Here is a 22,374-nt window from a genome sequence, read left to right on the forward strand (position 1 = left end):
TATCTATCTAAAATGCATATTTTAATATTGATCAGGACACAATGTATTTTATATATTGTTAATGACATAAAACGTATTTATAGATTGTTACTGACAGAGAATCGTATAATTTGTGTTCCGTGTGTTATCTGAGTGTACTTGTCTGTGATGCTGCCACAAGTCAGTGTTTCTCTGTACCTGCACCTTCCCGTACTTGTGCACTTGGCAATAAATTCAACAGGACATGAGAAATCTCAATGAGATTTGATTAGTGATGATCATCTTGGCAGCTCGGTTGGTCGAATGTATGAGACAGTACACTGTTAAATGTAAAACCCTGAACAGTGTTGATGATCAGAGGGATCTTAGACTCCAAGTTCACCGCTCCCTGAAAGAGACTGCACAGATTGATCGGGTGGTTAAGAAGGCAAATGGCGTAGTTGTCTTTATTAGTTGAAGCACTGAGTTGAAAAGTCGGGAAGTTGTGTTGCGGCTGTTGCGAGCCTGCGGTCGGACTGTGACTGTGTCTTTAAGAGCGCCGGAGTGAGGAGGCGGGGCTATGACGTCAGTCACAGGCTGACAGCGCTAACTGTGGATTTAACCATAAGAGAGAGAGAGCGATCTGCAGACAGGCAGTCGGCCAGTCTATCTGTCTATCTATCTATCTATCTATCTATCTATATATATATATATATATATATATATATAGAGAGAGAGAGAGAGAGAGAGAGAGAGAGAGAGAGAGAGAGTGTGAGACTGAGACTGGAAAAGCTGATAGCTTCAGTTTGTCGCAGCTGAGGCTTGGAGGTCTCCTATGCCCACAAGAGTGGGTTGATCATCGGTACACGGAACCACAACGAATGTATGTGGCTATCACTTTGTATAATCCATAGGACTGAATTTTGGAATATCTTGGGGGACCGCTTGTGTTAACCCTTGCCTGGGTGTGTTGTATAGTAACCCCTGGAAGACGGTATTCCTGTGACTCGTCACTTTCGCTGATAACTCGTATGTGGACGGATTCAACGGATAAGAACTTCGACGACAGTTATTTTGATGTAACGGCCTTTTCTTTACGTTTCACCCTGGATTACAAATATCTCTCCCCCATCATTTATTCCGTGGATTACTGAATTTTCCTACTTTATTATCTCAAGACTCAAAGCTTTGTTCCCTCAGTCTCCCACCCGAGGCAGGGACTCCAGCTACCCACCACTCTGTGCAAAGAAATAAACTTGCCGTTTATAAGATTACGAGATGTATAGATAGAGTGGATAGACGATATATATTTTACTGGGGGTTGAAATGTTTCATACAGTTAAGGTGAGAGGAGATGTGAGCGGCAAGTTTGGCTGTTATATTTACACATATATACACACATAACACTGTTAACTTTCCTTTAGTTCGTTCAGTTACTATATAATAAGTAGATACTAATAAAGATAGTGGTTTTAACATCAAAACCAGACTCCAGCTGCTGGATCGTTTCTAAAACGTTACAGTTTGTAACACAGCTTTATAAAACTAGTTAGACCACATCTGGAGTATTTCACACAGTTCTGGTCGCCCCCACTCTCGGAAGGACGTCGGGGCTTTGGAGAGGGCACAGAGGAGGTTTACCAGGATACTGCCTGGATTAGAGGGCATGAGCCATAACGAGAGGTTGTTTTCTCCAGAGCGGCGCAGGCTGGTGTGACCTGTCCCATGATCCTCTCGTATGCCTTTTGCCAATCACCTGTCCAGCTCTTGGCTCCATCCCTCCCCCTCCTGTCTTCTCCTATCATTTTGGATCTCCCCCCCCCCCTCCAACTTTCAAATCCCTTACTCGCTCTTCCTTCAGTTAGTCCTGACGAAGGGTCTTGGCCTGAAACTTCGACTGTACGTTTTCCTAGAGATGCTGCCTGGCCTGCTGCGTTCACCAGCAACTTGGAATGTGTGTTGCTTGAATTTCAGCATCTGCAGAATTCCTCGTGTAGACGTTTATAAGATTACGAGAGGAATAGGCAGAGTTGACAGATGATATATTTTCCCTGGGGTTAAAGTGTCGAATATATTTAAGGTGAGTAGTTGGTAGCTGGAGTCCCCGCCTGGGTGGTAGACCCCATTGATCACGTGATCGCGTTTGCCCCTTAACCACAGCTGGGCAGCATCTGCGCGTCTTTTCCAAGGCCCCGTCCTCCGGATGATGTAACACTCACTTCGCGCATGCTCACAGTGTCCGGGTGGGCGGTGTTTTCCTTTCCGCTCAGTGCTGAAGCCGATCGTCTGCGGGATCGGGTAGGGTGTCCTTGCAACCTGAGTGGGGATCACTTCTGCGGACCGAAGATATCACTTTCCCATCGGTGAGTATTGAGACCGATCCCGAGCGGGGAGATCTGATGCTGGCCGTGAGTCCCGAACTGAGGGCCAATTACTCGTTTATTTTCGAGTTATCTGGGCTCGTCAGAAATGCGTAGACTTCACTTAATCTTCATTGAACAATCCAAACCAGGATCCCAAGCTGTCTATTTCCACAGAATTGAAATGGAAGTCCCGCCAACAAGTCACGTGAGGCTGTGTGCCGCAGATCTGCCCCGCCCTCCGCTTTGTGACGCAAGATCACGTGGTGTGTACTCAGACACCCTGAGCCAATAGGCTGGTCCTGGACTTATTTTCTACCTGGCATAGTTTGCATTTTGTTGTTTGTTTGTTTGTGGTTTTTGTATTGCTATACCTATAGTCTATTCTTGGTTGGTGTGGCTGTAACGAAACCCAATTTCCCTCGGGATCAATAAAGTATATCTATCTATCTATTATAGTATCCCCGGATGGGTGATGATGCTTCCTCCATATTGTGTTGGGAAATATGATGTTGGCCACTGAGTCCCGTTAACTTTCCCCAACTCACCTCGCTTCCTGAGGCTCCTCGCATTTGTTCTTGAGCTTTCTGGCTGTTGTGTCTTCTCTCTGAATGGGGTGGGTGAGAAAGGAGTATGTCCCAGGTTATGGGGATCTTTGATTTCACTGCCTGGTTTACCAAGGGACTGGGAAGTCCAGGGGGGAGAATGGTTTCTGTGATGTGCACACGACCAAGTGGTTAAGCTGTTGAATTAGCAATCTGAAGGTCGTGAGTTTGAGCCTCAGTTCAGGCAGCGTGTTGTGTCCGTGAGCAAGGCACTTAACCACACATTGCTCCTCCACGTTAGGAGCCCAGCGACGGTGGTTGGTGCAGTATGCACAAGACAAGATCTGTATCCAAAGGTCTCTGCAGTTCCTCGTAGACACGGGCAGAGTAGTTACCATGCAAAAGGGAGAAGTGTCCGGATGGGAAATTTTCTATGGTGTGTTGATAAAAATTTGATGAGGGTCAAAGTATATATGGCAAAGTTCCTGTTGTTTGTTCCAGCTTTGTTATTTTAGAATCTTTTGTACTATTCATTCAGTATCTGTGTATTGCTGGAGGACCATCATTGATTGTCCTTGATCCCTTCTCCCACCTGGTTCCACCTGCACATTCCTGCCCATCTTGTTCAACCTCTGTCCAGTCTGCTAACCCCACCTGCCCTGGTTCAGTGATATGCATCAACCATCTGGGTCAACCTCAGTCCACCCTGTGTCCCACCTCCTCAGTGTTATATATCAGCAATCTTTCTTCTAACCTTTGTCTTGATTGTGAAGTGTTCCTTTGCACATTAGGGCTTGATGAGTTACTCCCAGAATCAGTTTTTGTTAGCTGGAATGCCAGAGGGTCATCAGGTTCCAGTTCTGTTGTGCATTGGTGTGGGATTGCTAGTGTTTGAACTGTGACTGGCTGACACACTGCAGTATTTTACTGGCAGCAAAGAGTACTGGGAGAGTTGGTGCTTGGGCTATAATCCTGTGATCAGCTTTCCAGGCATATGGAACTGTCGGTGTTTTGGTTTTGACTTTGGTTAGTGCTTCTACAGGTGGGGCTGGATGGTCATCCTTCTGCAGTGAAGCAGAAATTTCGAGCAGCTGGACATTGGTTGTGGGGAAATCCTGGATTGCACTACCCAGTGTGAAATGTGGGGATGATGTGTGAGACTCTCAGGGTCAGTGAGTGGCAGGTTCAGCTGTGTGACTCTGTGAGGTTGGGTCCTGGGATATCACAGTTTTTGATCCAGGTAAAATGGACCTGGGGATCGAGCTGCTTGGGCTTATGAGGTGTTGAGTGAGTATTTCTGGTCTGGGATCAGATGCTTGTTTCTGGAGTTCCTTTGGAAGCAATGACTGCTAATCTGAGGAGAGGATGAGCTCCCATTCCATCCTCAAAGGGAGAGTCCATGGGTAAATGGGCTATTCCATGTTTACAACAGTAGAGATAGACCCGTGAATTTGGTGTTCAAACTGTGTTTGGAAATCCCACCCACACCGCCCCCCCCACAACTCACTGTCACCTCTCTGTGACTCGGTGGAAATCAAGCAGAATCTCAAGTTGCTGAAGATCTGCACTAAAAGCAGAAAATGTTTGAAGTCATTCTGATAAAACGTTATTAACCTGAATTGTAAAGTTTGTTCCTCTCCCCACGGTTGTTCCTCACCAGCTGTGTGTTTCTGGAAATTCCAGTGTCTTTCTATTACATTCACCCTGGAATGGTTTATAATTCCTGAAATGAACCTGTTTTAACCTGGAAATGGAACTGGCTCGTTCTGTGACAGTAGAACAGTAAAGAAAGCACAACTTTTCCCTGTAAATTATCCTCGTACCAATCTGTCTGTTCTTCCTGGTAATGTGTTCAGTACAGTTGTTGCTAACGAGGTTTACAAGAATAATCTCAGGAATGATCAGCTTTATGTATGAGGAGCATTTGATGGTTCTGGACCTGTGCTCAATGGAGTTCAGAGGGACGGGGGGTGGGGGGGGCGGTGGAGGAACATATGGTTAAGTAAACCTACTAAATGCTGAAAAGCCTGGATACAGTGGACATGGAGAGGATATTTCCATTTGATGGAGCGTCTGTGGTCTGACAGCAGTCTCAGAATAAAGATGCTTCCCTTTAAAACGGAGATGAGAAAAAAATTTGACCAAAAGATGTCTGATCTGTGGAATTTGTTGCCGCAGAGGTTGGTTGAGGCTGCCATTTGTGTATATTTATGACAGAGATTAATGTATTCATGATTACGAAGTAGCTTCAGGGTTACAGATGGAAGGCATGAATATAGTGTTGGAAAAAAAATCAGCCATGGTTGAGTGGTGGGGCAGACCAGATGGATCCAATCACCTAATTCTGTTCCTGTGTCTTATGTCTTACCATGACTGAATGATGGCTTCTTCTTATCCCATATCGTTTTGTGACATGTGAGGGACAATAAAAGATTGTTCACTGAGATGATTATATTTGCCTTCAACGTTTCATTTTCAGTGAGTTTTGTTCTTAGTAACATTAAGCAGAAATGTTTGCTTCTTTGTATTGTTAATGTGCTTCATTATCTTTCATGTTAAAGATAGACCTGCAGTGAGAGATTCATTGGAAGAAAAACCCCAACTGGAAGCAAACCACGACTGAAGACGAGGGAACAGCAACAAGTGAACCAGCCCGAGGATTGAGAGCATCAACTGGAGAGAACCCTTCTGACTTGGAGAATCCAGTGATTCGGTCAGGAGAAAGTTTGGTGAGTCTCATTTGCTCAAACACTGGTCCTTTAGACATTACATATTTGTACAAAGGATGGTAGGAAATAGTTGGAGTGAGACTGAATGTGCCCAGAAGAACCAGTTATGCCTCTGTCGACCCAGTTGTAATCACTCCAGGTCTGGTAATGTGCTTCCAGCAGCCCAGCCCTTTAAAACCACTCCCATTCTGTGGAAGTGGAATCCAGATAAAGTCACTCAGAGACCGCATAAGTACCAACTGTTTATTCCACGCACTCGGGGCTTACTCAGTTAGTCGCTCAAACAGGAACAGTGTATGACTTTTCTTGCCCTATCAACTAACTGACTAACAATTCCCCTTACACCACAGGAATATCTGTCCAGACACCCCAAACACAAGACAGGCTGGAGCCAAAGTTATTTACTACAGGACAGCCCCTAAAGGCAAATTACAAATTGTCATAATGGCTTACACATACAGAACAGACTGAAGCTGTCCTATCTCTATGCATGACTGCACAAGGAGATAAGCATCCTGAAACCCTAGCTAGCTACCCTCAAGAGGAAATATGACTCAGCATGGCTTAGCACATCTGTTTGTCATCAGCAGTTTCTTTCAGAAGAACAGGTGATTGTTTAGCAAAGCGTTAACCCTTTTACATACTTTACCATTCCCTCATTTCGATCATTACATGATCAACAAAGCAGTAATTTTTTACAGAGAAAGCAACTGAGTACAGCATTGACTTATCAGTGGGTAAAAACAGCATACAACGGTAATTATAACAATGATATCGACAACTATTAAGCCATAATGCAATATCATGCCCCACATATTACTGAACAGGCCTTCGAAGACCACCATTTCGACCCTTCGGTGAACCCGTGTAAATCCTGCCCTACTTCCTTGATGCTGTCAGTCTCCTTGGCAGTGTGCTCGGAGAGGGATGTAATGTTAGTAGAGTCATCAGGGATATAGGTGCAGCATTCTGTGTCAATAATAGCACAGGTTCCCCCTTTATCAGCCAGGATAAGATCTAAAGCCATATGATTCTGTGGGACTATTTGCCAGATTGCAATCATTTCAGTGGATATTTCTGTTACTTGGGCCTGTGTTTCTGTCAGGGCCCCTGCAGTATTGTGGCCAGTTCCTCAAGTGCTGTAGCCAAATTGATTATCTCTCTTGAATTCTTGGCTACTCCATAAGAGAGAAAACCGATAATCCAAAATCGCTCAGTCTCAGTTATTCCTCTCCGCTGCTGGGCACCTGCAAGTATGGCCAGGATGCATGTTTCCCAGCATAGGAAGTTCTGTTTGGTGGGGGCCTGAGACACCATCCCTCAAAACACTGGCAGCCACAGTCATCTCTGACTGAACCACAGTTCCTCACCTCACTTCCCCGGGTGATATTTGAGAAAGCCCAGGCTGAGAGTTCCTCACTCTGGTTGAGCGGGATTACTAACATTGGAATCATAGTTTTACCATGCTGGGGAATTTCGGCACAAACCTAGCAGGCCCCTAGTTCTATCTGTTTGGCATAGGTGTGACAGAGCGACAGAAAGTTATTAACATGGGAGCCCCTGGATGCTGGGGTGAGCCCTCTCAAAGACATAAACACAAACACCACTATCAACTAATACATTTTCCTTTAGTCCGAGAGAGTCCTTCGACTCAGTTCCTTCAGTAACACGTTTGCAGTCTCTTCGATCTATCCACTGAGATTGCCCCTTCAGTTTCACAGCCATGGGAGTGGTCAGTAACTCCAGATATGGTCCTCTCCACCGAGGTCCGAGTTTCCCTCAATCCCAGTTCTTGATCAGGACAAAATTCCCAGATTCTATGGTGGGATAGTCCCTTCTCTCTGTAGGGTAGTTCTCTTCCTTGTAAGCCTGCCATACCTGTGAATGTAATGCTTGGACATTTTTGGTTAGTTGGCCCGTAGTCATGTACAACTCCAAATGCATAACGGGAGTCTGTGTAAATGTTCACACTTTTGTCTGTTGATGGGATACAGGCACGAGTCAGAGCAAACAGCTCAGCCTTCTGGATGAAGACAGCTGCTTCAAAAGAGGCCTGCTCAACTATCTCACTGTCCGTCACTATCGCATAGCCAGAATATCCTGCTGGATTCACAAACAGCTTGCATCCTCATAAAATATTGCCTCGGGATTGAGAGGCTATTGCGGAATGGGTGGGAGAGTCTGTCCTTCTCTCAAGGTGATCTGGATAGGGGGGGTGAAATTGCCCAGAGATGGGGTACAACGTCTTGGGTTCGGTCAATATTAAAAGTGTGCCTTACCAGATGTCACGTCTTCACCTCAGACTCCTTCCAGTATTGCAGTTGGCCCACGGCCAAGTCTTGCCAGTCTCCCTTGGTGCTGGATGCTTGTTTTGTCAAGGTGTAGGCAAGGAACCCAGGCTCTTCCCTAGGCTCTTTGGCTTGAACCCGGTATCCCTGATGCCCTCACCTACAAGATGTGCATTCAGCTGCAGCTTGTAACCCTGCACTTTAAGGAGTTGGAACTTGAAGTGGAGGAATTCCGGATCATCCAGGAGTTGGAGGGTGTGATAGATATGACATGAAGAGAGGTGAGTTACACCCAAGGTGCAGGACACAGGAAACTGGGTGAGAGTCAGGAAGGGGAATGACGTTAAATAGCATCGCAGAGTACTCTTGATGCTATCCCGCACAACAACAGGTGGACCACTTTAGAAAATGCTGGGGGAGGAATTGCCTGGCAGAGAAAGGTCAAAGGGGTGATAGGGGATTCATTAGTTCGGGGAACAGAACAAGAAGGGACTAATATCCTAGTGGTAAGGCTCGCTAGTGCTAGTGTGTGGGGAGATGGTGATGAAGTTAAAATAAGTTGAAGGGGAAATGGGAGCCAGCATGACAAAACAGATCGTGTCGATGGTGAATTGAATTCAGTTGACTTTATTACATGCATCCTTCATATATATGAGGAGTAGAAATCTTTACGTCTCCATCTAAATGTTCAATATGTAATTTATAGTAATTTATAATAAATAGTTTGACATAGGGCAGTCAATATAACACAGAAGTGCATTTGTATCAGCATGAATTAATCAGTCTGATGGCTTGGTGATGTCCCGGAGCCTGTTGGTCCTTTTGCTGTGGTACTGTTTCCTGGATGGTAGCAGCAGGAACAGTTTGTGGTCGTGATGAATTGTGTCCCCAATATCCTTTGGGCCCTTTTTACACACCTGTATCTGTAAATGTCCTGAATAGTGGGAAGTTCACATCTATAGGTGTGCTCAGCTGTCCGCACCACTCTCTGCAGGTTCCTGCGATTAAGGGAAGTACAGTTCCCATATCAGGCAGTGATGCAGCCCGTCAGGATGCTCTCAATTGTGTTCCTGTAGAAAGTCCTTAGAATTTCAGGCCCCATCCCAGACTTCTTCAACCATCTGAGGTGAAAGAGGAGCTGTTGTGCTCTTTTCACAACACAGACGGTATGTAGAGACCTTGTGAGATCCTTGGTGATGTTTATGCCGAGGAACTTTAAGCTGTTCACCCTCTCAACCCCAGATCCATTGATGCCAATAGGGATCAGCCTGTCTCCATTCCTCCTGTCGTCCACAATCAGCTCCTTTGTTTTTGTGACAATGAGGGAGAGTTTGTTTTCTTGACACCAGTCAGATGTTGTTCAGACATCAGATAGAGTCAGCAATCAAATGTTTGAGCATGATGTGATGAATGTGTTGAGCTGTGTATATCACAATGCAAGAAGCATCGTAGGAAACCAGGTGAGCTCAGGACAGGGAATTATCATATTGTAGCTATTATCGGGACTTGGTTGCACCCAACAGTCTGAGGGATTTAGAGAAACCAAATTTGTAGAGAGATCGCAGACTATGCCAGAAACAAAGGTTGATTCAGTAAGTGATTTTAACTTTCCATATATTGACTGGGACTTCCATACTGTAAAAGGACTAGATGGGGTAGAGTTTGTCAAATGTGCCCTTAATCAGTATATAGAATTCCCGATGTAGAAGTGTGCAATAAGCTGTTAGGAAATGATCCAGGGCTGGAGACAGAAATCAGTGATCACAATGCCATGAGATTCCAAGTAAATATGGAAAAAGAGAGGTCTGGACCATGGGTTGAGATTTTAAATTGGAGAAAGGTCAATTTTGATGGTATCAGAAAGGATCTGACAAGTGTGATTTGGGACAGGCTGTTTTCTGGCAAAGTAGTACTTGTAGGTGGGAGGCTACAGAAGTGAAATTTTGAGGATGTAGAGTTTGTATGTGCCTGCCAAAATAAAAGTTGAAAGGTAACTGGTGCAGGGAACCTTGGTTTTGAAGAGATATTGAGGCCTCAGATATTTTGTACCTGCAAATGCCTCAGACTTTTGGGTGCTACCAAAACACATTAATGACTGCAATATCAAAATTCCACACACTGAGCTCGTCTGACTTTATTTTTAGTCGTCTTCTGTTGGATTCTAAAAACTTCCCAATACTTTTTGCTGCTTTGTTTGCCCTCTCTTTGACTTTTATGTCGGCTTTGGCTTCTCAGTTTAGCCACGGTTGTGTCCTCCTGCCTTTCCAATGCTTCCATTTCATTCGGAAGTATCGATCACTCAGCTTCCGAATTGCTCCCAGAATCTCCAGCCATTGCTGCTCCGTCATCACTCTTACCTTTCTCTTCCAAACAAGTCTGGCCGGCTTCTCTGTCATAGAAACATGGAAAAGTTCAGTACGGAAACAGGCTATTTGGCCCATCTAGTCAATGCTGAAAAAACATTTAAGCTGTCTAATGCCACTACCTGCACCAGGACCATCACCCTCCATACCGCTGCCATCAAGGTACCTATCAAACTTCTCTTAATTGTGAAATTGAGCTCATATTCACCACTTGTGCTGACGTCTAATTCTACACTCTCACAACCATTTCAGTAAAGAGCTTTTCCAAATGGTCCAAATTTTCCAAATGTTTCCTGAGGTCTGAACAACATCTGTCTCAAAACCCCTCCACTCTCTGTTCTGTTATTCAGGCTCCCATTCGCCCTGCAAATTTATTTTGACACCTCCCACCATGCAGCTCCATCACCCCTTTGACTTTCGTCTCCCAGATCAATAAAAAGGAAGCGCATACCAGGTACAGGCAGACAGGAACAAATGAGGTATTTATAGACAATAGGTGCAGGAGTAGGCCATTTGGCCCTTTGAGCCAGCACCACCATTCACTGTGATCATGGCTGATCATCCACTATCAGTATCCAGTACCTGCCTTGTCCCCATAACCTTTGATTCCGCTATCTTTAAGAGCTCTATCCATCTCTTTCTTGAAAGCATCCAGAGACTTGGCCTCCACAGCCTTCTGGGGCAGAGCATTCCATATATCCACCACTCTCTGGGTGAAAAAGCTTTTCCTGAACTCCATTCTAAATGGCCTACCCCTTATTCTTAAACTATGGCCTCTAGTTGTCGACTCACCCATCAGTGGGAACATGCTTCCTGCCTCGAGCGTGCCTAATCCCTTAATAATCTTATATGTTTCAATAAGATCCTCTAAGTTCCAGAGTATACAAGCCCAGTTGCTCCAATCTTTCGACATATGACAGTCCCACCATCCCGGGAATTAACCTTGTGAACCTACGCTGCACTCCCTCAATAGGAAGAATGTCCTTTCTCAAATTTGGAGACCAAAACTGCACACAGTACTCCAGGTGTGGTTATGAAATACAGGAAATTGAAGTGAACACTTATGAAAGAAATAAAGAAGGCATGAGATTGTCTCAGCAGACAAGGTGGAGGAGAATCCTCAGGGATTCTGCAGATTTGTTAAGAGCGAAAAGATTGCAAGGGAAAAAGTTAATCCTCTGGAAGATCAGAATGGTAATCCATATGAGGAGACAAAATAGATGGGGGAGATTTTTGTTTGCATCCATAATTACATGGGAGACGGACACAGTCTACAGAAGTGAGGCAAAGCAGCATCAACTTCATGGACCCTGTACAGATTACAGAGGTGGAGGTGTTTGCTGTCTTTAGGCAAATTAGCGTGGATAAATCCCCAGGGCCTGACAAGTTGTTCCCTAAGACCCCGGGGAAGACAAGTGCAGAAATTGTCGGGGCACAAGCACAGATATTTAAATCATTCCAAGTGACAAGGGAGGTGCTGGAGGATTGGAAGACAGCCAATGTTTTTCCACTTTTCAAGAAAGGCTCTAAAAATAAAGTAAGATATTGTATGTCGGTGAGCTTGACATCAGTAGGGGTAAAGTTATTGGAACATATGTGCAGGAACCAGATATATAAGTATTTGGATAGATGTGGACTGATTAAGGATCGGCAGCATGGCTTTGTGCATGGTAGGTCATGTCTAACCAATCTTATAGAGTCTCTCGAGGAAGTTATTAGTAAAATGGATGAAGGCAATGCAGTGGATTTTGTCTACGTTGTCTTTAGCAAAGCACTTGACAAAGTCTAATGTGGGAGGTGGGTCAAGAAGGTTCAGTCACTCAGCATTCAAGATGAGAGAGTAGATTGAATGAGACACTGTCTTTGGGAGAAGCCAGACTGTGGTAGCAGATGGTTGCCTCTCTGACTGGAGGCCTGTGACTAGTGGTGTGCTACAGGGATCAGTGCTGGATCTGTTGCTGTTTGTCATCTATCTCAGATATCTGGAAGATAACATGGTTAGCTGGAATAAACAAATTTGTGGATGACAACAAGATTGGTGGTGTAGCGGACAGCAAGGAAGACTATCATGGCGAAGTGAGATCTGGACCAGCTGGGAAAATGGTTTGAGAACTGGAAAATGGAATTTAAAGCAGACAAGTGTGAATAGTTGCACTTTGGTATGACCGACCAAGGGAGGACTTTCACAGTGACTGGTCAGGTACGGAGCAGTGTTGTAGAAGAAAGGGACCTGGGAGTACAAGTCCTTAATTGACAGAAAGTGGTATCACAGTTAGATAGAGGCGAAAAGAAAGATTTCAGCCCATTGACCTTCATGAACCAAAGTACTGACAACAAAAGATGGATGTTATGTTGACTTGTATAAGACATTGTTGAGGCCTAATTTGGAGTATTCTTTGCAGTTTTGGTCACCAACCTACAGGAAAGATGTGAAAGAGGTTCAGAGAAAATTCACAAGGATGTTGCCAGGTCTGGAGGACTTGGGTTAAAAGGAAACATTGAACAGGTCAGGACTTTATTCCTTGGAATGCAGAAGATTGAGGGGAGATTTGATTGTGATGGTGGGTTATAGATAGGGTAAATGCAAGCTGGCTTTCTCCACTGAGATTGGGTGGGACTACAACCAGAGGCCATGGGTTAAGGGTGAAAGGTTAAACGTTAACGGGAACTTGAGGGGAAACTTCTTCACACAGATGGTCATCTGAGTGTGGAATGAGCAGCCAGCACAAGTGGTGCATGCAAGTTTGTTTTCAACATTTAAGAGGTTTGTGTAGGTACCTGGATGGTAGGGATAAGGGAATAGAAAGCTTAAATCAGGGGTCCCCAATCTTTTGTGCATTGCGGACCAGTTTCATATTGACAATATTCTTGCGGATCGGCTGACCAGTGGGGGGGTGGGGGGGGGCGGGTAGGGTTGTCAACAGACGAGTAGCAGTCAAATACGCTGGGTTTTCCCTGAAAAGACTACAATGACCATGAAGCCTTGCGCGGGCACCAGTGTGTATGCATAACTTGCGCACGCGTGTACGATTTCTTTCTACAAATCGTTTTTGGTGATTCTGCTCGGGGGTGGGGGGGTGTTAATCACGACCAGAATATAGATGATAATTAGCTAATACACTCAATTTTGTTTCTAAAAGGGTTTATCTAACGATTTTAATTTTAAACACACAGCGCATATTTTCCTCGCATGAATATAGTGATAAGTCAATTATCAGGGGAGGACAGGGGAGCTTGAAGTGAATGTTGAACGAACTTCCAGTAGAAGTGGTAGAGGCAGGTTCGATATTATCATTTAAAGAAAGAATTGGATAGGTATATGGACAGGAAAGGAGTGGAGGGTTATGGGCTGAGTGCAGGTCGGTGGGATTAGGTGAGAGTAAGCGTTCAGCACGGACTAGAAGGGCAGAGATGGCCTGTTTCTGTGCTGTAATTGTTATATAGTTGTATAAGTCAATAGCATCATAACATTTTAAGTATTGTTTGGATATTAAACACGCAGCACATATTTTCCCCGTATGAACATATAAAATCATTGCAACACACCAATATCACTGAATCAGTGGGACCCCTGGGCTTGTTTTCCTGCAACAAGATGGTCCTATCGAGGGGTGATGGGAGACAGCAATACTCGAAGGAGATTCCTAATGTCCAGTATATTCCGCAGTTTAGTTTTCATTGCATTCATTGCAGAGATACATTGGAAATGGAAGCAACGTTTTCAGTGCTTTCGTGGCCATCTCAGGATATTCAGCCTTGACTTTGATCCAGAATGCCAGCAGAGATGTTACATCAAACATCAGCCCGCCGTCATTTGCAAGCTCGAGGAGTTGATCTCCTTCCTGCGCTGACATGGGTGACGCGTGGGTAATGACCTCACGTGCATAATGGCTCAACAGTGGATGTGATGGGGAATGAGGAAAGGTGCAGCTGACTCCTATCGCCAAATCATATCGTTTCCTTGCAGCCCGGTACAGCATGCTCCGCAGCCTGGTTCCGGTCCACGGCCCGGTGGTTGGGGACCGCTGGTTTAAATAGTTCAGCACAAACCAGATGCCTCAAAGGGCCTGTTTTTGTGTTTTAATTTTCCATGACTGTGAGAAGAACCTGAAATAATACAAAAATTCACATTAAGTCCTTTTAACAGCTGTGCGGACCAACCATTCATCTCAGCAGGAATTTTTTACATGGTGTTAAAACTGTGGCACTTTAAATTAACAGTACATAAAAGAAAATCCCAGCTGCACGTCAACAAAGGCTATTTGTGTGAGAGTGTTTCATTTACTGTGGGGCCAGGCACCCATGCAGCTCAGTGGGAACAGGGAATAATACCAATGGAGAGAGTCAAACTGAGCCAGGTCACAAATTGGAGACGGCAGAAATGCCCCATTCTTAAAGAGACATAGATATTGACATAGAATAGTACAGCACATTACAGGCCCTTCGGCCCACAAAGTTATGCCAACCCTCGAACCCAGCCTCCCATATAACCCCACACCTTAAATTCCTCCATATACCTGTCTAGTCATCTCTTAAACTTCACGAGTGTATCTGCCTCCACCACTGACTCAGGCAGTGCATTCCACGCACCAACCACTCTCTGAGTAAAAAACCTTCCTCTAATATCCCCCGTGAACTTCCCACCCCTTACCTTAAAGCCATGTCCTCTTGTATTGAGCAGTGGTGCCCTGGGGAAGAGGCGCTGGCTATCCACCCTATCTATTCCTCTTATTATCTTGTATGCATCTATCATGTCTCCTCTCACCCTCCTTCTCTTCAAAGAGTAAAGCACTAGCTCCCTTAATCTCTGATCATGATGCATACTCTCTAAACCAGGCAGCATCCTGGTAAATCTCCTCTGTATCCTTTCCAATGCTTCCACATCCTTCCTATAGTGAGGTGACCAGAATTGGACACAGTGCTCCACTTGTGGCCAAACCAGAGTTTTATAGAGCTGCATCATTACACCGCGACTCTTAAACTCTATCCCTCGACTTATGAAAGCTAACGCCCCATAAGTTTTCTTAACTGACCTATCTACCTGTGAAGCAACTTTCAGGGATCTGTGGACATGTACCCCTAGATCCCTCTGCTCCTCCACACTACCAAGTATCCTGCCATTTACTTTGTACTCTGCCTTGGAGTTTCTCCTTCCAAAGTGTACCACCTCACACTTCTCCGGGTTGAAGTCCATCTGCCACTTCTCAGCCCACTTCTGCATCCTATCAATGTCTCTGTGCAATCTTCGATAATCCTCTACACTACCTATAACACCACCAACCTTTGTGTGGTCTGCAAACTTGCCTATCCACCCCTCTACCCCCACATCCAGGTCGTTAATAAAAATCACGAAAAGTAGAGGTCCCAGAACAGATCCTTGTGGGACACCACTAGTCACAATCCTCCAATCTGAATGTACTCCCTCCACCACGACCTTCTGCTTTCTGCAAGCGAGCCAATTCTGAATCCACCTGGCCAAACTTCCCTGGATCCCATGCCTTCTGACTTTCTGAATAAGCCTACCATGTGGAACCTTGTCAAATGCCTTACTAAAATCCATATAGATCACATCCACTGCAATAGCCTCATCTATATGCCTGGTCACCTGCTCAAAGAACTCTATCAGGCTTGTTAGACATGATCTGCCCTTCACAAAGCCATGCTGACTGTCCCTGATCAGACCATGATTCTCTCAATGCCCATAGATCCTATCTCTAAGAATCTTTTCCAACAGCTTTCCCACCACAAACGTAAGGCTCACTGGTCAATAATTACCCGGAGTACCCCTACTACCTCTTTTGAACAAGGGACAACATTCGCCTCCCTCCAATCCTCTGGTACCATTCCCATGGACAACGAAAACATAAAGATGCTAGCCAGAGGCTCAGAAATCTCTTCCCTTGCCTCATGGAGCAGCCTGGGGAATATTCCGTCAAGCCCCGGGGACTTATCCATCCTAAAGTATTTTAACAACTCCAACACCTCCTCTCCCTTAATATCAACATGCTCCAGAATATCAACCTCACACATATTGTCCTCACCATCATCAAGTTCCCTCTCATTGTTGAATACCGAAGAGAAGTATTCATTGAGGACCTTGCTCACTTCCACAGCCTCCAGGCACATCTTCCCACCTTTATCTCTAATCGGTCCTACCTTCACTCCTGTCATCCTTTTGTTCTTCACATAATTGAAGAATGCTTTGGGGTTTTCCTTTACCCTGCTCGCCAAAGCCTTCTCATGCCCCCTTCTTGCTCTTCTCAGCCCCTTCTTAAGCTCCTTTCTTGCTTCCCTATATTCCTCAATAGACCCATCTGATCCTTGCTTCCTAAACCTCATGTATGCTGCCTTCTTCCACCTGACTAGATTTTCCACCTCACTTGTCAGCCATGGTTCTTTCATCCTACCATTCTTTATCTTCCTCACTGGGACAAATTTATCCCTAACATCCTGCAAGAGATCTCTAAACGTTGACCACATGTCCATTGTATATTTCCCTGCAAAAACATCATCCCAATTCACACCCACAAGTTCCAGCCTTATAGTCTCATAATTTGCCCATCCCCAAATTAAAAATTTTCCTGTCCTCTCTGATTCTATCCTTTTCCATAATAATGCTAAATGCCAGGGAGTGGTGGTCACTGAACCCCAGATGTTCACCCACTGAGAGATTTCTGATCTGACCCAGTTCATTACCTAGGTTTAGATCTAGTATGGCATTCCCCTTAGTTGGCCTGTCCACATGCTGTGACAGGAATCCGTCCTGGACACACTTATCAAACTCTGCCCCATCTAAACCCTTGGAACTAATCAGGTGCCAATCAATATTAGGGAAGTTAAAGTCACCCGTGATAACAACCCTGTTATTTTTGCACCTTCCCAAAATCTGCTTCCCAATCTGTTCCTCTGTATCTCTGCTGCTACCAGGGGGCGTATAGAATACCCCCAGTAGAGTAACTGCTCCCTTCCTGTTCCTGACTTGAACCCACACTGACTCAAAAGAGGATCCTGCTACATTACCTACACTTTCCGTAGCTGTAATAGTATCCCAGACCTGTAATGCCACCCCTCCTCCCCTTTCTGCCCCCTCTCTATCGCTTTTAAAGCACTGCAATCCAGTGAGACAGGAAGAGCATCAAGGAATTGATGGTCATTCCAGATACCAGCACAGTGCCAGTCAGAAGATGATTTCTCTCTCCAACTTGGGTTCAACCTCACTGTAACAGTGTGATACCAGATCAAACCTTGGCAAGTCAAGTACCCTCATCTGAAACGTTGTCCTACATCCATTAATGGATTTTTAAAATCTTTTTACAGGTTAAAAACAAGAAGGAATTTGTCTCCAGGGATCTCAAACATGGCACACCAGTTTTGCTGTCTCTGTCTAGCTGTTTAAGTGGAGCAAGGGATTCAATCAACCATCCTTCCTGCTCAGACAGTGGGAATGGATTCACTCGGTCATCTCAATTCAAGGTCCATCAGCAAGTTCACACTGGGCAAGGCTATTCACCTGTACTGTGTGTGAGAAAGGATTCATTTGGTCATCCCACCTGTGGACACACCAGTCAGTTCACACTGGGGAGCGGCCATTCACCTGCTCAGACTGTGGGAAGGGATTCACTTGCTCGTCTACCTAATGGCACACCAGCGAGTTCATACTAGGGAGCGGCCATTCACCTGCTTGGACTGTGGGAGGGGATTCACTTTGTCATCTCACTTACTGACACACCAGCGAGTTCACACTGGGGAGAAGCTGTTCACCTGCTCAGTCTGTGGGAGAGGATTCACTCAGTCATCCCACTTACTGGCACACCAGTCAGTTCACACCGGGGAGTGGCCATTCACCTGTCCAGAATGTGGGAAGGGATTCACTCGGTTATCCCACCTACAGATTCATCAGCGAGGTCACACTGGGGAGAAGCCGTTCACCTGCTCGGACTGTGGGAAGGGATTCACTCGGTCATCCATCCTACAGAGACACCAGCGAGTTCACACTGGGGAGAAGCCATTCACCTGCTCAGTCTGTGGGAAGGGATTCACTTGGTCATCCACCCTACAGAGTCACCAGCAAATTCACACTGGGAAGAAGCCGTTCACCTGCTCAGTCTGTGGGAAGGGATTTACACTGTCATCCATCCTACAGAGTCATCAGCGAGTTCACACTGGGGAGAAGCCATTCACCTGCTCAGAATGTGGGAATGGATTCACTCGGTCATCCACCCTACAGAGTCATCAGCGAGTTCACACTGGGGAGAAGCCATTCACCTGCTCAGTCTGTGGGAAGGGATTCACTCGGTCATCCGACCTACAGAATCATCAGCGAGTTCACACTGGGGAGAAGCCGTTTACCTGCTCATTCTGTGGGAAGGGATTCACTCGGTCATCCACCCTACAGAGTCACCAGCGAGTTCACACTGGAGAGAAGCTGTTCACCTGCTCAGTCTGTGGGAAGGGATTTGTACTGTCATCCACCCTACAGAGTCATCAGCGAGTTCACACAGGGGAGAGGCTGTTCACCTGCTCAGACTGTGGGAAAGGATTCGCTCGGTCATCCCACCTACTGGCACACCAGTCAGTTCACACTGGGGAGTGGTCGTTCACCTGCTCAGAATGTGGGAAGGGATTTACTTGGTCATCTGGTCTCTTGAAACACCAGCGAGTTCACAATGGGGAGAAGCCATTCACCTGCTCAGAATGTGGGAAGAGATTCACTCAGTCATCCAACCTACAGAGACATCAGCAAGTTCACACTGGGGAGAAACTGTTCACCTGCTTAGAATGTGGGAAGGGATTCACTGAATCATCCCAACTACTGGCACACCAGTCAGTTCACAATGGGAAGAGGCCGTTGTTATGAATCCCGAGGTTTCATTTGCTGTGGACTGTCATTTTAAGAGAGAGAGCGAGATTAAGAAGGTGAATCAGTCTGACTTGCAGCTTGTTTGGTTTTAACCAAGGACGCAGACACTCAAAGTCAGACGGAGACAGAGGAAAAATGGAAGGATTGAAAAAAGGGAAATAGTGGCCAAGGGTCACTGTTTAGAACTCTTCTATGCCCACAAGGGTGGGTTAATTATCGATTCAGCGAACATCGAATGTGTGTTTATCATCTCGTTTGATCCATAGGAGTGGATCGGATTTGGGGTACCCTGTGAAGACCACTTACGTGTTATCCCTTGCCTGGGTGTGGTCTGGTAATTCACTGGAAGACGATACCCCTTGTGACAAGTCACTTTAGGTGATAATTTGTAAGTGGATTTGGAACAAAGCCGGATAAAATCTACGGCGACTGTTATCTCATTTTACCACCGTGGTACCTGTGGAATTCGACATAATTGCCTTCTCTCGACATTTACCCGGGATTACAAATATCTCTCTCTCATCACCTATTCCGTGGATGAACTGAACTTTCGTACTTTACCATCACAAGACTCTAAGGCTTGTTTCCCCCGAGCTCAATAGTCTGGGAGTTATATTTACACACATATATACACATAACACTGTTAACTTTTGTTTATCTTTCTGAAGTTACTGTATTATAAGTAGATACTAATAAAGATAGTGGTTTTAACATCAAAACCAAATTCCAGGTGTAGTCTACTGCTGCTGGTTCATTTCTAAAATGTTACGGTTCGTAACAAAATTGGGGTCTGCGTCCAGGATAGGAACAAAATTGGGAATGCATTGATTAATTATCGATTTCATTGGGGAAATCCTTTTTGATTTACTTGTGTGTGGAAAATCAGCAGCAATGGATGTCGATAGATTTCTGCAAGCGCCAACCTCTGAGGCATTAGAGGACGCCAGAAGGATTGACTTGTTGAGAATTGCTAAAAAGTTAAAACTTCCTAAGGTGAAATCGACAATGAGGAGGTCACAGAGGCAGAGGATAATAGCTGAGTATTTTGTATCTGTGGATGTGTTTAAAGTGAAAGGGTTGGAGCTGTTTCCTGAAAGTAAACCTAGTGAGCTTGAGCTCCAGTACAAGTTAGAAAAATTAAAGATGGAGGATGTGGAAAGACAAAGGCAGTTTGAGGATAGACGAAGGCAGTTTGAGGCTGAAGAGGCAGAAAAGCAGAGAGAAGAAGCAGAAAGACAGAGGCTGTTCGAGTTAGAAAAGATAGAGAGATCACAGAAAAGGGGTCTAGCTTTAGACTTTGGTGATAAGTTTGAAGCCAGTCAGGAAGTTAAATTGGTACCTCCATTTCACGAGGCAGAAGCTGATAAATACTTTGCATTTGAGAAGTTTGCTCAGAGTGTAAAGTGGCCAAAAGAGGGTTGGCCTATTCTCTTACAAAGTGTAATTAAGGGGAAGGCTCAGCAACCCTATTCTGCTTTGACAGTTGATGAAGCAGCTGATTATGACACAGTGAAACAGGCTGTGCTCAAAGCTTACGAGTTGGTCCCAGAAGCATACAGGCAAAAGTTTAGAAATTTGAGGAAATCTGTGAATCAGAATTATATGGAATTTGCTCATGAGAAGTTTGTGTGTTTTGACCACTGGTACACATCTAAGAATGTAAATGATCATTTTAACAGCTTGAAAGAGTTGGTCTTAATTGAAGAATTTGAAAGGTGCGTCCCTGATGACATAAATACATATTTAGATGAAAACGATTCTGCCAGTTTGCAGGAGTCTGCTTGATCAGCAGATGAGTTTGCTTTAACTCACAAGTTTACCCGAATAAGAGCTTCCAAAAGAGTAACAGGGATAACCAGGGTAAACCAGAAATTTAAGCTGGGATGAGTGACAAGAGTAAGGATGGAGGGAAGCAGTTGAAGTAGAAATATTTTGTTCTTACTTGTTACTATTGTAAGAAAACTGGTCATGTTATGGCTAATTGTTCCATCCTGAAGAAGGAAAAGGAAAAGGAGACAGTCCCAAATGCCTGTGATCAATATGTTGAAGCACTGATAAACCCACAGGGTTCTGAACATTCTGTTGAGGCTCAGTTAAGGACTGAGAGGTCTGACCGAGTTAAGAAGGGATTTGATCATTTTGTGTCAGATGGGTTTGTATTAGTAAAGGAAGGGTCAACCCCGGTACCAGTGAAAATTCTTCGAGATACTGGGGCTCCTCAGTCACTTATATTAGACAGTGTTCTAAAGTTTGGTGATGAGACTGACATTGGTGAGGTAAATCTTATTAAAGGCATTGGGGGTGGCATGGTTTCTGTGCCATTGCACAGGGTAACTTTACAGTCAGGGTTGGTTTCAGGACCTGTTAAGATCAGATTATGCTCCAGTTTACTGGTGGAAGATGTTACTTTGTTGTTAGGGAATGACCTGGCAGATGGTAAAGTTATTCCTGCAGTGCAGTTGACAACTAAGCCAACCACTGACGACCCACAGATGGACTTTAACATTTATCCTTCCTGCGCAGTAACTTGAAGTATGGCTAAAAAGTCTGCCAACGCAGACGGTTCTGTGCAGCACGATTCCGATACCCATGTCAGCCAAAAATTGGGATTCAGGTTATGATGACCTGTCAGGCACTTTTCTGCCTTCATTGTTTCAACAAGATTCAGGTAGTAAGTCTGATGAGAACGTTTTATCTCTGTCTAGGAAGGAGTTTATAGCAGAACAGAACCGAGACCCTGATATTGAAGCTTTAAAAGAAACAGCTCTGTCAGATAATGAGATTGAGAAAGTACCAGTTGGCTATTATCTCAAGGATGGAGTGTTAATGAGGAAGTGGAGGTCGCCTGCTATACCTGTGAGTGAGGAATGGGCAGTTGTTCACCACGTTGTAGTCCCTAAAGTTTATAGGACTAACATTTTAACTTTGGCCCACAGTATGCCCTGAGGTGGCCATTTCAGAGTGAATAAAACTGTAAACAGGATTATGAAAGAATTTTACTGGCCTAATTTGAGGAAAGATGTTGTGTTCTTTTGCAGAACTTGTCACACTGGTCAAGTTGGATGTAAACCTAATCAGGTCACCCCAGTGGCCCCACTCCGGCTCATACCTGCGTTCGGTGAACCCTTTTCCAAAGTTATAGTGGATTGTGTTAGCCCATTGCCAAAGACTGAATCTGGCCATCAGTGTTTGCTAACTATTATGTGTACTGCATCCAGATTCCTGGAGGCAATACCTCTCAGAAATATTAAAGCTAAAACTGTGGCGAAGG

At 44.9% G+C, this 22,374-nt stretch overlaps 1 protein-coding gene across 2 annotated transcripts; it reads left to right on the forward strand.

Annotated features, from left to right (window-relative positions):
- The first annotated feature begins 2,190 nt into the window (after positions 1-2,190).
- LOC140206784 (uncharacterized) lies at positions 2,191-22,132 on the forward strand. 2 transcript variants are annotated; one of them, XM_072274998.1, is made up of 3 exons: positions 2,191-2,321; positions 5,425-5,592; positions 17,561-22,132. In XM_072274998.1, the coding sequence occupies exon 3, from the start codon at positions 17,880-17,882 to the stop codon at positions 19,098-19,100; it is 1,221 nt and encodes a 406-aa protein (XP_072131099.1). In that variant the 5' UTR covers positions 2,191-2,321; positions 5,425-5,592; positions 17,561-17,879; the 3' UTR covers positions 19,101-22,132. The 2 variants fall into 2 exon arrangements, with proteins under 2 accessions (XP_072131099.1, XP_072131100.1); XM_072274999.1 differs by having other exon boundaries at positions 5,429-5,592.
- The last annotated feature ends 242 nt before the right edge of the window (positions 22,133-22,374 follow it).

This window comes from Mobula birostris, chromosome 13 (genome assembly GCF_030028105.1).
Source record: "Mobula birostris isolate sMobBir1 chromosome 13, sMobBir1.hap1, whole genome shotgun sequence".
NCBI lineage: Eukaryota > Metazoa > Chordata > Chondrichthyes > Myliobatiformes > Myliobatidae > Mobula > Mobula birostris.

Excerpts from the sequence above, each read along its gene's own strand:
- LOC140206784 (XM_072274998.1), top strand. The coding sequence starts at position 17,880 with ATGGCACACCAGCGAGTTCATACTAGGGAGCGGCCATTCACCTGCTTG.